Raw genomic sequence first — 15,348 nt, 5'->3', positions numbered from 1 at the left:
GCCCCCTCACCCCCACCCTCACCATGTGACCAGCTGCCAGAGAGGCGCGCGGAAACCCGGGAGGCGGGGCCGACGGCGGACGTTCTGGACACGTGACCTCCACCCATGCGCACTCGGCGACCGGGGCCCCTTTGATGGGAGGGGTGTGGTGGGGGAAGAGGGCGGGACCTGTACTGCCACGTGACCTGTTGCTATCCCACGTGACCCCTTTACTTTGCGCTGAGAAGCGGAGGTGTGGTTACGCTGTGTGGCACGTGACCGGCTGCCAAACCCTGACTGCGGAGGGGGTGTGTGGGGGCGAGAGAGGGTGGGGCACAAGGCGGTGCCATGGCAACCGGGCCAACCAGCTCTCAACGCTCAGCTCAAGGCCGAGCCTGAGAGCATCTTCAGTCTCACTACGCGTCTCTATGTGGGCGGGAGGTCGAGGTGCTAGTGGGAGATCCTGGTGCCAGAGATGGTGCTGTAACATTTCCACTCCACCGCCATGGGGAAACATTCGTATTTGTGTCTTCATTTTACTCATTCATTCAACAAAATTTTACTAAGTGCTTCCTTCCAGTTGGTATGCGATGTTTTTGTTTTGGTGTCTCAGTCACTCCGCCCTTTGAAGTGATGATAAAGATAGCTAATAAGGCAACCGTGGTCTTATAAAAACAGGGAGTAGACAATTTCTATCCGAGGAGGAAACTAAAAGATGGATAGAAGAAGATTAACATAGTAAGCCGCTGTATGGGGGGCGACAATGTAATGCCCTCCTTCTTCCCAACTTGTAAACCTCCCCAGGAATATTAAAAGCAGCAAGAAGTTATTGGAAATAAGGGTTCTTGATCTTACAAGTGTCTTTACACTAAGATTGCTATATATATATGTGATTGCATGAACAGACAACAGGGTGAGCACATCCAAGGGCAGTCACCACCACATTGCTGGAATATGACTTGTGTCCCTCTGCAAACCTGTGACTCCTCATAGGGGTCACATTCCTTTTTTTCCCCAGTCCTGCTTAGAACGTACCCTTGCCCTGATCAGCGTTTCCTAAATGGTCTGCCTACAGAAATCTAGTCAGATAGAGGTAGATCTGTGTGACGATTTGGTTGGCTCCAACTCCTTTATTGTCTCCCATCAATTAGGAGCATGAGGATAAAAGACCATGTTCCCAACTGTGAAGAATTGCTAAAATCTAGACCTATTTTTGGTGCCGAGGATTGGAGTCAGTGTTTTTATATGTAGTAAGAATTGGTTCAGTCACTGAGCTATATTCCTGAACTTTAAACTCTCAAATCATATTTGAGACACTATAGCTGAGGAGGCTGGTCTCAATAGCAATCTTGGTGCCATAGCCTCTAAATGCTGTTTTTACAGACATGAGCAACTACTTTGGCTGTTTTTACTGTTTTGTTTTAATGAAACAAGGTCTCATATAGCCCAGGTTGGTCTTAAAATGGACATGTACTCAAATACTTGACCCTCCTGCTCCATCTCCCAAGAACTAAGTGTAAAGGCATGCATGTAACACGCTCTTTTTCATTTCTCTCTTTTCCTTTCTCTGTATTTTTTTTTTTTTGAGACTGGGTCTTGACATGTAGCCCAGGCTGGCCTTAGACTCTCCAATGTCCAAACGCTTGGATTCCAGATCTGAGCCACCACACCCAGACTGAAACCATTTTATTGCCTGTTTTATGGGGCATTCCATTCTAACTTCTATTCTTACTTTGTTGGTTGAGAATGTAACAGTGATGGGGTATGGTGGCACATGCCTTTAATCCCAGGAGGGGGTTGGGAGGCTGGGAGGCAGAAGCAGAGGGAGGTGGATTTCTATGAGTTCAAGCCAGCCTAGTCTACTTAGTGTGAGTTCCCGGCTAGCCAGGAGTACACATTGGAACCTTGTCTGAGAAGGGGGTAGAGAGGGAATGTATATGAGAATTCGAATGTAAATAGAGGATTAATGTAAATCAGAGTCAAGTAGCACAGGGAAGGTGTGCATCAGACAGATCTCCTTCTGCTGCCTGGGTGCTTCTTGCCTTGCCAATAAGAGCAGAAAGAAACAGATCCAGGCCTAAATTGGCTAAGGGGCTGGAGAGGTGGGTGTTTCGTTGGCTATGTTCCTAGGGCTGTTTGGGTGTTTTAGCTTTCTGAAAGGCTGTCTGGGAGCTTATTCAACTCCCAACACAGGTATTCCCTGCTTCATTTTACCGCCCATGAAACCCCACCGCAGCTCCCTGTCCTTCCAGAAGCTGCCTTCTTTGTCTGCTTAAGTCACAGGCTTGCCCCCCTTGCTCCATTTGTCTGTCCACCCACAGCGGCTGGATGTTTTGCCTAAACACTACTGTCTTCGCAGCCACTTTCCATTGAAGAGTCTTAATTTGGCAATCTGTCCCCGGTTCGACTTGCTCATTCCCTCCCTTTTCTGTTAATTACTCTTTTACTAATTAATTTTTTTTCTCAGTGTCTTTGACCCAGTGGGCTCCCCGGGAATCCCTTTCTCTCAGCTTCACAAAGGGGCTGAGAGGGAGGGTGTAAATATAAAGCCGAACCAAAAGAAAAAAGGAAAAAGAAGAGAGAGGAAAAAGAAGATAGGCCCAGTAGTAGCTCTAGGGGTCAATTTAAAACAAAGATTTAAGCGTGTTTGTGTGGTATTCATTTCAGAGTAGTAGAGCTGAGGGCAGGAGGGTTATCTTGAAAGACACGCCCATTCCTCTGGCATCCTTTCTGCTCACTCGCCACCTTCACTCGTTACAATCAATCGCTTGCTTCTCACACAATCTGACTCCATTCCTGCACACCAGCATCTCCCAGTCCCGCACCCAGCACCCTTTACAATCTTTTGTGAGTTGTTAGGGTCCATCCCTTGCCCACTCACCTCCCGCACACCCGACTCCCTGCAGAGCTTTCTTTGCACACGCCCATTATGCATATACCTCCGTGCCTCGTTACACCTGCAGCCTTCCACCACTCACCTTCCATCCTCACCCCCACCCGCGCGCACACACCTATTCTTCCACCCTGGTACACACTCCCCTTCGTTGGCCACTCCCCTCCCTCCCTCCCTCCTCCCGTGTCTCGCACACTCGCCCCGCCCCTGGGGACACCTGCTCGTGCTGGGCAGGGCGGGGATGCGCAGCCGCGGCCCCTTCTCCTCCGCTCCCCCTCCCCGCCCCACCCCTCCCTCCATCCCTCACCGGCTCCGCGGCTCCCGCCCCGCCCGCCCGCCTCTCCGGGGGGGTCTCCGCCGCCGCCGCCGCCGGAAGGAGCCGCCATTTGCTACCGCCGAACGTACGGGCCGAGCCGAGCCGAATCCGGGAGTCGGAGCGGGACTGGGGCCGGGAGGACGACGATGGGGGGCGGCCCCGCCGCAGGAGGACCGGGGCGCGTAAGCCCCGGCGCCCGGCCGGCTCCGGACCCCGATCCGCGGGGCGCCGCACCCTGAGCCCCCTCCCCGCCCCCTGCCCCTGCTCCTGCTTGGGCCATGCCTGCCCACCCCGCGGTCCGCGGGCTGACAGCCCTCTCGGCCCCGCGAGCCCTGGTGCCCCGGTGGCGGCAGCAGTGAACAGCGCTTGCAGGCCGCGGAGACCCCGGCCGGTCCTGCGCTCCGGCGCGCGCCCCCTTCCCGGCCTGCTCCTCGCCCATCCCCCCGCCGCTCGGGAGCCCCCCTAGCTCGCCGCCCCCCGCCCCCGGCGCCCGGACGATGCTCAAGTCTCGGCTCCGCATGTTCCTGAACGAGCTGAAGCTGCTGGTGCTGACGGGCGGGGGGCGGCCCCGGGCCGAGCCGCAGCCCCGGGGGGGCGGGGGAGGCGGCTGCGGCTGGGCGCCCTTCGCTGGCTGCTCCGCCCGGGACGGTGACGGCGACGAAGAGGAGTACTACGGGTCGGAACCACGGGCCCGGGGCCTGGCCGGCGACAAGGAACCGCGGGCCGGACCCCCGCCGCCGCCCGCGCCGCCGCCGCCGCCCCCAGGCGCGCTGGACGCCCTGTCGCTCAGCAGCAGCTTGGACAGTGGGCTCCGAACCCCCCAGTGCAGGATCTGCTTCCAAGGCCCGGAGCAGGTCAGGCCCGAGCACCTGGCTGGGCGGGGAGGGTGGGGGCGCGCACCTGGGGTGTCCGCGGAGACCGGAGCAGGGGGCGGGGCCAGGAGAAGCTGGGCGGGACCCAGGACCCGAGTGGGAGTGGGGTGAGGTTGGCCTGGATAGGGACTCCTGGAGTGTGTCAAGATTGGGGCGGGGTGGGTGGGGGTCAGGGGTTCCCAGTCGGGGTGGGGCTTTCTCCTCGGAGGGCTCAGACTCTCTGTCACCCGTTATCAGACAGCTCTTAGCACTGCTCCCCTCACCTTAGGGTCGCCATTAGCTGGAGGAACCTATTCTATCGGAAGTGGGCAGAAAGGAGAGTACATTTGTTCGCGCCCTGAGGGGAGGGGCCAGGCAGGACCCTGCCCCACTCAGTATTTCCTGGTGAGGCAGTTTTTGCTCCGGTCTTGCAACTTATCCACTTCATTCTAAAGAGTCTTCTTTGTTTAATTTGATGGGTAAAGTTGTCCCGGGATAGAACAAGAGGGCATCTCTGTGCAGTGAGAAATGACTGTTTGACTGCAGGGGAACATGTTCCACTCCTGCCTCCAAAGTGTCTCCCCATTTTAGCGTGGAAACCACGATGGGTTATCCCTCCCAGTTGACACCAGATCTATATCCTGGAAGTACTGTGGAGTGGGTGAAGGGAAGCATAGCTCGGCAGCACGGCCTCTCCCCTCCCTCTAGATCCTAGGGAGAGGACCTTTTTAGGATGCCTTAATCACCTTTCCAATTTCTAGGAAAAAGGAAGACTCCCCCCTGTCTCACCTTTGATCCCTTTGGTTGGAGAAGTTTTTTCTTGAGCTCTGACTTCTTTTGTGCTGCAGCCTTAGTTAGCGTCTTGCCCTGCTTTGGGTTTTTAAGTGTAGTACTATGACTGACCTGAAGAAAAGGTTTCCTCTCCAGGAGTGCTGCAGAAGGGGTCCGGGTGATGACTGCTGACAGGGACCCTCCCCTCTCTCCTCCAGGGGGAGCTCCTGAGCCCTTGCCGCTGTGACGGCTCAGTGCGTTGTACACACCAACCCTGCCTAATCCGCTGGATCAGTGAGAGGGGCTCCTGGAGCTGTGAGCTTTGCTATTTCAAGTACCAGGTCCTGGCGATCAGCACCAAGAATCCACTGCAGGTGAGGTGCAGGGAATCTCTGAACCAGAACCTGGCAGGGAACCTATTTCATCTTATTTAGTGTTTTCCCAAAGTGATCTCCCTCCACCATTATGGCATTCCAAGACACATGTTCTGGCCCTATTCTATTCACTTAGAGCAACAGGGAGTGGGGAGGAAGACACTGTTAATGATGATAGTAAATGAACTCTGTTTCCTGTATCTCATTTGTTGTATATTAACTCTTAATCTTCACAATGATCTTATTAGATACCATTACCATGCCTGTCTTTAGTAACAAGGGCACGGACATGCATAGAGACTAAATATTTGTCTACACTACTCAGCTAGTAAGTGACCAGTTAACTGGTTAAGAACTAGTTAAGAGTTCCAGTCTGCATGTTTGGCTTTCAAAGCACTTGTGGACAAGTGGACACTTCTCTCCCCCGTACCTGTCTGTTCAGCATCTTCGTAGTACCACATCTTGGGCTAGATCAGGGCACAGAGTAGACTGATTCTGAGAGCTGCCTGAAGAGTGTAGGAGGTGCACCTGGTGTCCTCTCTTTAGGGATGCCATTGCCCCCTGTCTAACCCTTACTTATTGGAATACTTTCTCCCCAACAGTGGCAGGCCATCTCCTTGACTGTCATCGAGAAGGTCCAGATTGCTGCTATTGTTCTGGGCTCACTGTTCCTGGTCGCCAGCATCTCCTGGCTCATCTGGTCCTCACTCAGCCCTTCGGCCAAGTGGCAACGCCAGGATCTGCTCTTCCAGATCTGCTATGGCATGTATGGCTTCATGGACGTTGTCTGCATAGGTGAGGACATGTCTCTCTCCCCTGTGCTGGCTTAGCACCTTCCTTTACCCATTCACTTGACTTCCCTGCCCATCCATTCTGCTTCATGGCCATAATTCCCCCACTGCAGAACTGTTAGGGGTAGCCAGGGGCGCTAGCTGTGCTAGAACTCACTGTGTGGACCATGCTGGCCTCGAACTCGGAGATGTGCCGGCCTCTGCCTCCCCAGTGTTGGGATTAAAGGCGTGTGCCACCACTGGCCAGCTCACCCTGGTTTTCTTATCCCTTTGCTTAGGTCTCATCGTCCATGAAGGGTCTTCTGTTTACCGCATCTTCAAGCGCTGGCAGGCCGTGAACCAGCAGTGGAAGGTCCTGAACTATGACAAGACCAAGGACGTGGGAGGAGACGCAGGGGGAGGGGCAGCAGGGAAGCCAGGCCCCAGGACCTCAAGGACCAGCCCCCCTGCTGGGGCCCCCAGCCGACCCCCAGCTGCCCAGCGCATGCGGACGCTCTTGCCTCAGCGCTGTGGTTACACAATCCTGCATCTCCTTGGACAGCTACGGCCACCAGATGCCCGTTCCAGCTCTCATTCTGGTCGAGAGGTTGTCATGAGGGTCACTACAGTTTGACCTGGACTCCAGGAGCAGGGATCTTAAGTCAGTGCATCAGCCAGAGGTGAGCTCTCCTGGCTGCTGGAGGTACGACCTAGACAACGTGTTTGGGGCACTGTGACCCCACCATGGAGGATCTCTGTGGACAGCCGCAGGCTTGGAGACATTGTCTGGCCTCTACTGCCTACAGGGTAGAGACCCCGGAGGACATTCCAGTTCCCAGTGACACCGCCTCATATTCATCTTGAGGATGGCCAGCAGGCAAGCGGGGAGAACAACGTTTCTTCCTGGAGAGAACCATCTTTACCTCAGCTTTAGGGCCTCCAGTCCCCTGGCTCCACCATGGTGACTTGGTAAAGGGAGACCAATGCCAGAGAAGAGGGGCTGTAGACCCCCATTCCCCACCCCATGGCCACAGGGCATCTGGCAATAAGACTAGTAAACATTGACCTCCCGTTCCCTGCATGAGGGCGGGGACTTCCCCCTGCCCCACCCCCCACTGCATGGGGGAAGGGCATAAAGAATCATTTATATGCACGTGGAGACTCCTTTCTCATCTGGGGCTTCTCTGAAGGGCTGGGGGGGGGGTGTGTGGAGCTTCCTCAGCATGGGTTGCAAGTCCCAGAGGTGCATTCGGAGTTGGAAGAGGGACTCCCACTTGCCGGTGAATAATCCACATTGGCTGCTAGATGTCAGTGCTCAAAGGTAGCTGAGAAGGGCTGGGCTTGCCACCTGTGAGTTACATGATTTAGGAAAAAAAAAAAATCTGAGCTGTTTTTCTTCCTGTCTACCTCACAGACTCGGGATGAGGATAAATGAGGGACAGGTTGACCGCTATGACAAAGAAAACGGACGGGTTTATAAAGAGTTTCAGACTAGTCGCACTTATTATTTTAAACGTAGGTGATATAGCAAGTTCTGAAATGTGGTTTCTGTCAGAAGTGGCGCAGAACTTTGGTGTTTTGAGCGACAAAATAGAGAAATAGAAGAGGAAGTCAATGCCACATTTGTGCAGGACAGTGGCCGTTGTAGGAACAAGAACCCTTCTGACCCTCCAAACACTGGATCTGGGGGCTGGGGGCTGGAGCTATTCAGCCTGTCTGAGAACAGTCCTTTCTGGGTAGTGTATTTCCCAAGAGGAATGGTGGGAATGAACATGGACTTGCTTAGGGTGACAGGGAAGGAGCCTCCTCCCTCAGTGTTATCCCTTTAACCCCAATTGAGACTTATTTCTGTGACCACTCAGGATCACGAAGGTTTGATCCAGGTGTGCCTGGCTAATGGTATTACTGGGAGATAGAGGTGTAAAACAGCTCTTACTTACTACAGAAAGGATTTGGGAAATGTGGGCCTAAGGGCTAGGGGTGTGGGTCAGTGGTGTGCATGTGGTCCTAGGGCTAACTCCCATACCACCAAAGGAATTATGTGGGTCAGCTTGAAGCCTGATTCCCTTCCTCCTGGAGTCTGGAGGCTGGGTGTTATGTGAATGATGGTGTCTTTTTTAAGTGAACCACTCATGGGCAATTAAAAAATTCCTTCATACATTGCTAAAGTCAGATCCAGAGGGCTTTCTTACTCTTGGTCCTCTAATGGGCAATTCTGCTCTGCCTTCTCTTGGGAAGGCTTGGAAGTAGTCTTCTAACAGCCCACCTACCCTGGAGCACAGGAAACCTTGCTCCATGCCTCTCCAGCGGGGTGGGGGGGTGGGGGTGGGGGTGTCTTGGCTGCTGTCCGTGGTGCTGGCCGCAGATTGGCCTGTGGGTGTAGAAACGAGCTGTGTTGGGGGTCCAACTTAATTCCAAATGTGAAGATCTTGAGAGGATCAGGGTGAAGAGGAAACAGTGCTGGCAGGAATTCTCCAGCTCTCTGGCAGGAAACTTTACCCAGAAACACCCTCCTCGCTACCCGGAGACAGAGGGTGCTGACTTTATTGATTTGTTATTAACAGAAGAGTTGGTAGAGATCAGATGGGGGACAGAAAATCACCAACTGCGTTGGCAGAAGGGACTCAGGTAGATAAGATACACCTAGGGCTTCTGGGCCAAGCCTAGGTGTCCCTCATGATGGTTCTTCCAGAAGCTTAGGCATACTCAAGAACACACACATATATCCATGTGACTCTGGGTCCCAAAGGCTCACTTTCTCCTCCCCTCCAATACTGATGGAGGTCTTGGGATGGGGCTGTGCACATCTACTAAAAACCTCTTGTTTTTTCCTTTTTCCTAACTTACACAGATTCTTGTCTAGGAAAGGGGTCACGGGTGCCACTGCTTCTTCAAAGTGGCATTTCTGTCTAGCCACTGGGCAGGACAGGAAAGCAGGTCCTTTATTGACTCTAGGGAAACAGGTCTCATAGGCTCAGCTTTACCCTCCCAGTTCAGACCTGCCAAAACTCAAGATTTCATGTTGAAGCTAACCTTGGTGGTAGGAGAGTAGAAGGAGATAGTGAGCAAACAGAATAGACGAGGAAGAGATAGAAATGTCCAGAGTCCTTAGCCTTGTCACAAAGCCTCCAACATGCCCCGCTTTTCTGGGTAATGCGTGATTTGATCCCCATGGGAAGTCCGCTGGCTGGCAGTCTCTGTGGTTGGGAGCCATGTCTAGGATGGAGTGGAGAAGTGTGAAGTGGAATCTCTACCCAGCTAATTGGACTATGAGGGAGGGATGGAGAAAGAGGCAAGTCCTAACATGGGGGTAAGCTGGATCCAGACATGGGTATGGAGAGTGCCGAGAGATTCATTTGGATGGAGGATGAGTTCATCTGTGTACCTCACAAGGGGAGTACTGTGTGCGGCCTGGGGGGTGGGGGGACGAGGGGGTGGGGGCAGAGAATGCTGACTCAGGAAAACAGGGTCTCTTGGCCTGACCCGCTTCTGCCTCGGTGCTCCAGAGCTCCTTATATTCTGCTTTCATCCTGCCTGGGTGACTCCTGCTGGAGTTCACGCTTTTCTTTGAAGGAGGGCAGAATGGACATTCTAGGATGCTCTTCAGTTTGGCAGTCCAGGTTCTAAAAGCTCTTCTTTCCTCAAGAGCCAAGCCACCTCTAGCCATTTCTGGAAAACCCTTTGCACCCAGGGTTACAACTTAGCTCCTACGCTCACAGTTCGCCCCCTTAAGTCCCCTCTAGGAAGCCAGACGGGACTTGGCTGTTCCCACTACACAGAGAAACATGTCTGAGTTTGTCATAGAACACTTTCAAATGGATCATCCCGACCTCCCATTGTTATGGGTGTTGCTCCCAGGAGCTGAGGGAAGTCAAGGTAGATGGGGCTCAGGATCTTGCCAGGTGTTGGGGAAAAGTAAACCTAAAGTCAAGGAGTAAACATTTTATTTGAAAACATAATAAATACAATTTTTTTAATATAAAAAGACAGGCTGGGGTGCAGAAAGATGGGTGGTGAGAAGTAGAGTGGATCCACTTTAGAGTGGCTAAAGAGCAGAACAGCCAAGGGGAGCTTTAAAATGCTGTAAGGCAAGGAGAGATTCACTTTCCTAGAGAAAAGATTAAGATAAAGTGGTGGGTAGAGCCTGGTGAGTGGTCATCCCTTCTACCACATGGTCCAGATTCAATCTGAGAATATATAGTATCAAATAGCCGGGGATAGACCATGGCAGGAGATAGAAAGACTAATAAAGCTGGAAGCCATAGCTAATGTCCGTAACCCAACACTTGGGAAGGTGAGGTGAGGGCTTGTGGGTTCAAGGACAGCATGGAGTACAATAGCAAGACTGTGTCCCAAAAAGGAAAAGAGCTAAAAGCCCAGTAGTCATCACTCTTCTCAAAGAGCTCACATGGTCAGGCAGAGACGCAACCAGGTGCAGACCAGGTGCAGACCAGGTGCACAGTCACTTAGTTTGTGCTGCAATGGATGCTTAGACAGCTGTCAGTGAACACTGTAAGCATGGAAGGATCAGTGGGGGATCCCTGCCCAGGCTGCCTGGGGCTGTTAGTTAACCCCCGAGTTGGCCCTTTAAGGATGTGTTAAAATCTGAAGGCTTTGGATCTTGAGGAATGATCAGGAGAGGTACTGAGCAGGAGAAAGGATCCTGGTTCTGTGGTACCTGCTGAGTCAGGTCAAGCACAGATAGGCCCGGGCCTGCTTCCTGAAGTTTGCTCAGACAGACAGGCCTCGAGGGAGAGTGTGCCTCTTGTGCATAGTAAGAAAAATCCAGTCTGGAGAGAGATGATGACAGCTGCCTTCCACAGGACTATCTGTCTACAAACTGGAGATGGATGCTCCTCTCAGGTACCAGGACAGTCCGGGTCATGGGTTTGACTGGAAGAGCACCTGGCTCAGGCAGCACCTCAAAATGGGTCAAGATCTGGAAAGGGGTGTGGGGAGACAAGGTTGTCACTATGGGTGGGTCTAAAATGGGGCCTTAATTGGTAAACAACATTAGAGTGGCCACTGTTGGGATGGTAACTGTAGTCACCAAGGGACTTCTTGGTCAATAAGGGCAGGGGACTGTGGGAGGGAAAACGATAGTCCCAGTATCTTTTTTTTTCTTCTTTTCTTTTTTTCAGAGCTGGGGACCAAACCCAGGGCCTTATGCTTGCTAGGCAAGCGCTCTACCACTGAGCTAAATCCCCAACCCTAGTCCCAATACCTTTGCTGATATTCCAGACCCATAATGGGACTGTCCATGGGTCTAGCTGCTGAGTTTTAAGTTATAAGTTTAAGAGTTTAAGAGTTATAAGTTTTGTTATGTGCGTCAGATGTCAACATCACCCATGTTTATTGGGCCTTTCCGGTTGGTCAGGAAACGGTATAAGTTCTAGATCACGTACCTGGGCCAACGCCATTTGTAGCTCGAGCTCTGCCAAGCGTCTCCCTATGCAACTTCGTTTGCCAAAGCCAAAAGGAAGAGATGCAAATGGGTGGGGGGCTGGACCCTCTCCAAGCCATCGAGCTGGATTAAAAGAGTTGGGTTCCCGAAACTGGGCGGGGTCCCTTGAAGTGGCATAGTGACAGAGGGAAACCAGTGTCTGGTGGGAAATAGAGACAACCTCGTCAGTTCAGTAATGAGTTCCATGCTCACACTTGGCAATTCCAGACCTCAGAAAACTGAAGCAGGAGAAGAGTGAGCTCAAGGCCAACCTGGGCTATTTAGCAAGACCCTGTTTCAGCACTGTACCCTCCCTCAAGAGGGATCAGAGTTACCAGTCTGAGCCCAAGAATGCAGGGTGGAGAACATGAAGGATCTGTAGACTAGTTTAAAAGTAGGCTCCGGTTGGTGGAAAGCCCTTCCTTTGCTACTCCCATTATATTGGGGGAGGGGCTGGAAAGGCTCTAGGAAATGTTTGAGGATGGCTTGGGCAGTAAGGGATGGCTTGGCAGAAGGATTTACTCACATCTTGGGGAATAACATAGTTTCCTACACAGATGTCTCTGTCTGGGACACGGGAGTTCCCAGGTACCACAGGGTACAATCTAGGTCATGAAAGAGAAAATGGATTCAGCAAAGTGAGGCTGGGGAACACAGCGCCTCCAGTCCCCTCCAGGGCCCTTGTCTCCAACTTCCAAATCCGTGGGGGTAGAGGGCCACTTTTCTCTCCTCTCACTCCCTGCTTCCACCCACTGCTTGCTTCCTCACCGCCCTCCCCCCCCCCCAGCATTTTATCTAGTTCCTGCTTTCCTTCCCCCTCACCTCAACACTTCTTTGATCACAGCCTTTAGCAGGGGTAGCTGGGACAGAGCAGTGGCTTGGAGGTGGGCATAGGAGCCAGGGTTCACAGCGCCTGTGATCTCAGAGTGGAGTGCAGACTGGACTTCCGGGTGCCGGGAGAGCTCATAGAGTGCCCAGGAGAGCGTATTGGATACCTGAGGGAACAGGTGAGATCATCTGAGCTGTTAGACATGGGGACCCCTGGTGAAGTGGGTATCATAGGGAGGGTGTAGTTGGGGACCAAAGAAGACTAAGGCTAAACCTGTATCCCTGAATCAGAAAAGTGGCCCTGGAGTTCTCGGATGGGGGAGGGTAGGGGTGGGCACGGGAGGTGGGGGGATGGGCAGAGATGGATGAGGACACAGAACTCTGGAAATGACACTCGCAGTATAGAGAGAACCTCACCGTGTCCACTCCAGCCAGTAGTAGCTCTGTCACATTTCCCACTATGGACTGGACAGACACCTTTTCCCGAAAAAGGAAGTGGGTTAAGTGATGCCCCGTTGGCAAATCCTCCTCAGGCTTTCCCTGGTTCCTCACGGCAGCTTCGCCTTCGCGCTGCTCCACGTGCTTCTGGGCTGAGAAGGAAGGCACACTGCCTCACTGCTCCAGTGCAGCATTAGATACCCAGTCCCCTCCCCCGGGCCTTACCAAAGGCAAACATCTGATTCCAGTCTCTGCAGAGGCGGGCCCAGGGTCCGGGTATAAGGCGGTGCAGCCAACTGGGCATTGCCATGGTCAAGAGTGTAGACACAAACACCGAGCCCACGGCCTCAATGAAGGTTTCTGTGTCGGGAGGAACTTCAGCCTCCAGGCAGCCCAGGCGCGATCCCAGCAGCACCGCGCCTATGCCTGGCCAGGAGAGGGCGCAGTCAGACATCAGGCGTCTAGGACCCAGAGCTACCTACACGGGTCCCTAACTCTACTTTAGGACTCACCTTCTAGGCCAAATTTGTAAAACTCTCCCGCCACGTCCAGAACTAGGTCCGGTAGCCCAGAGCCACGTCCCCGCTGGCGCCTTAGTCGTCGCACGAGGTCACTGACCACGCTGTCCAGAGTTCCAGCATAGCCGGCGGCTGCTTGAGGTCGGAGGAGTAGCGGGGCCAGGAGACTTCGGAGCCTCTGCCATTCTTCACCATCCCTGCCCGGGTGCAGAGAGGGCGCATTAGGGATGTGAGCGTATGTGGAGAAGGCTAGGGTGACCAGGAGTATTATGTCTGCTTCCTCCGGGTGTAGAAATCACCCAGACCTCGCCCATCTCTCATCTCCGTTCGTCTTTACTCACTTCCTGCCCAGGGATGGGAGTGGGTTCCATGGTAAACTGAATCACAGATGCTTACGTTCCAGCCAAATGCTGGTGCCCTCGCCTATCTCATGGATTCGTAGGATTCTGGTCTCAAAAGTGCAGGGAGGGGTGATGAATCGGTTCTACCTGAGTTTGGACCGGAGTACAGACTGGAGAACCGGGAAATTCCAGAAGATCGATGGAAACGGCCGACCTCCCTCCAAGCCCAACTTGGTTGGAGGAGTCGGGGCAGGAATGAGGGATTAGGGCTCAGGGCTCAGGGCTCAGAGCTCAGGGCTCAGGGCTAGACTCACGCCGTTAGCAACCCGCAAGCCCGCTGGTGGCGGCGACGGTGCTCTGACCAAGATGAGAAACTACAGCGCTCTGGACAATGACTTTCTTGTCGCAGGAGCTGCTCTACAAGTGCAGGGTCGGCCACATAAACTGTGCGAAGTGTCCCGAAGCTGCCGGACCATATTGGCCCGTACCGCGCAGCGCCATGCACCTGAGAGAACCGGCGTATTTGAATACCTGAGCGAGTGATTCTCAGTTTGGCTTGTGCCAAGGCCAAGGGTGTTGGTTAGGCTTGGGAAAGGAGAGCTTTTCCAGAGCTTTTCCACCGTAGGGCCCCGGTGTGGCAAACTTTTTCTTCCATCCCATGAAAGTTTGAGAGGGAATGGCAAAACAGCTTTGCTAACGCAGACATTCAGAACTTCTATTTATCTGTCTCTAGCCTAGGGGGAGCAGTTCCTTCAAGGCTCCTCTCCCAGACCGCACCTCAAGATGAGCCTCTAGTAAAACAAAAGGAACGCGTAGCTTTAAGCCTCATCTGCGGGATAGCAGAGCGTTCACTCTTCCTCCTCCAGCACTCCTGTCCTGGATCTGCAGGGTTTACTGTTGATGAAGTGAGAGTACATCCCTTTGCCTGGAGTTAGGTATGGACCCTGGGAGCAGTAGAACCTTCTACAGTCCCAGCATGAGTTTTTCAGAATCCACTGGTCCCCATTCTTACTGGCCCTCTTTCCCGTGTTCTTCACCGTGGTCCTTTCTGCTATTAAAGCCAGCTCTCCCAACTCAGTTCTACCAAGGGCAAGGACTGCCCCCTTACCTGCAGTTCATGTAGCCTGGACAGCCCCCCTTTGCAGAAGAGTTCAGCCAGGAAGCTAGGTGTAGAGGGCCCAGGGATATCAGATAAACTCCGGAGAACCGAGTCACTGCCCAGCTGAGAAGGCAGTTGGACTCGATGGAAGACTCTGGAGGCGAGCTTGACTGCCTGGGTCATGTTTGTGTTTGAGGAGTCTGCTCGAGAGCACTTCTCCAGAGCATCTTCTGCACTTGCCTGAACCCCTATAAACCCTTGGCCCTGGAGGTGAAGACGCCCCCTCTAAGCTCTTCAGCCAATCCCTTCGCAGTGGTCTATGCAGCTCAGCACCCAGAACAGTAGGCAGGGCTAGGGCTGACTCGCTGGCTTTTGGGTCTCCGATTGCAACAGCTCCCAGCCAGAGGTCTTGTGTTCCTTTTGTATTAATGCCCTGGTCCAGCAGCATCCTAAAGTTGTTTTGGGGGAAGGCCACGTGTGTCTGGTGTCTGGAGTTCAGGAGCCAGTTCCTGATGACTTTCCCATTTCCCTGGAGAGCAGAGTCCCTCAGGCCCATTCTTGGGAATTCTGTCACCGCCTGAATGGAGGCTAAGTAGAAGGTGCAGTTTCAACTGTCCCCATATTCCTGTTTTTTTTGTTTTTTGTTTTTTTGTTTGTTTTGTTTTCCCTATGGGGATTTCCCTACACTAGCCAAGCCTCTCACCTCCTATGCATATAACACAAAGGC

The 15,348-nt window shown here is 53.3% G+C and overlaps 2 protein-coding genes across 2 annotated transcripts; one reads left to right on the top strand and one right to left on the bottom strand.

Annotated features, from left to right (window-relative positions):
- The first annotated feature begins 3,628 nt into the window (after positions 1-3,628).
- Positions 3,629-7,107, top strand: Marchf9 (membrane associated ring-CH-type finger 9). The gene is given in 4 exon segments (NM_001100601.1): positions 3,629-4,042; positions 5,029-5,184; positions 5,787-5,979; positions 6,254-7,107. Coding segments are annotated over 4 exon segments (1,041 nt in total). The 5' UTR covers positions 3,629-3,685; the 3' UTR covers positions 6,589-7,107.
- A 2,775-nt stretch (positions 7,108-9,882) lies between these two features.
- On the bottom strand, positions 9,883-14,827 carry Cyp27b1 (cytochrome P450, family 27, subfamily b, polypeptide 1). The gene is given in 9 exon segments (NM_053763.1): positions 9,883-10,893; positions 11,360-11,557; positions 11,924-12,002; positions 12,220-12,392; positions 12,643-12,815; positions 12,889-13,089; positions 13,176-13,378; positions 13,837-14,027; positions 14,631-14,827. Coding segments are annotated over 9 exon segments (1,506 nt in total). The 5' UTR covers positions 14,805-14,827; the 3' UTR covers positions 9,883-10,779.
- Between the last annotated feature and the right edge of the window lie 521 nt (positions 14,828-15,348).

This window comes from Rattus norvegicus, chromosome 7 (genome assembly GCF_036323735.1).
Source record: "Rattus norvegicus strain BN/NHsdMcwi chromosome 7, GRCr8, whole genome shotgun sequence".
NCBI classification, from domain to species: Eukaryota; Metazoa; Chordata; class Mammalia; order Rodentia; family Muridae; genus Rattus; species Rattus norvegicus.
This window is presented reverse-complemented; position numbering and strand designations above follow the sequence as displayed.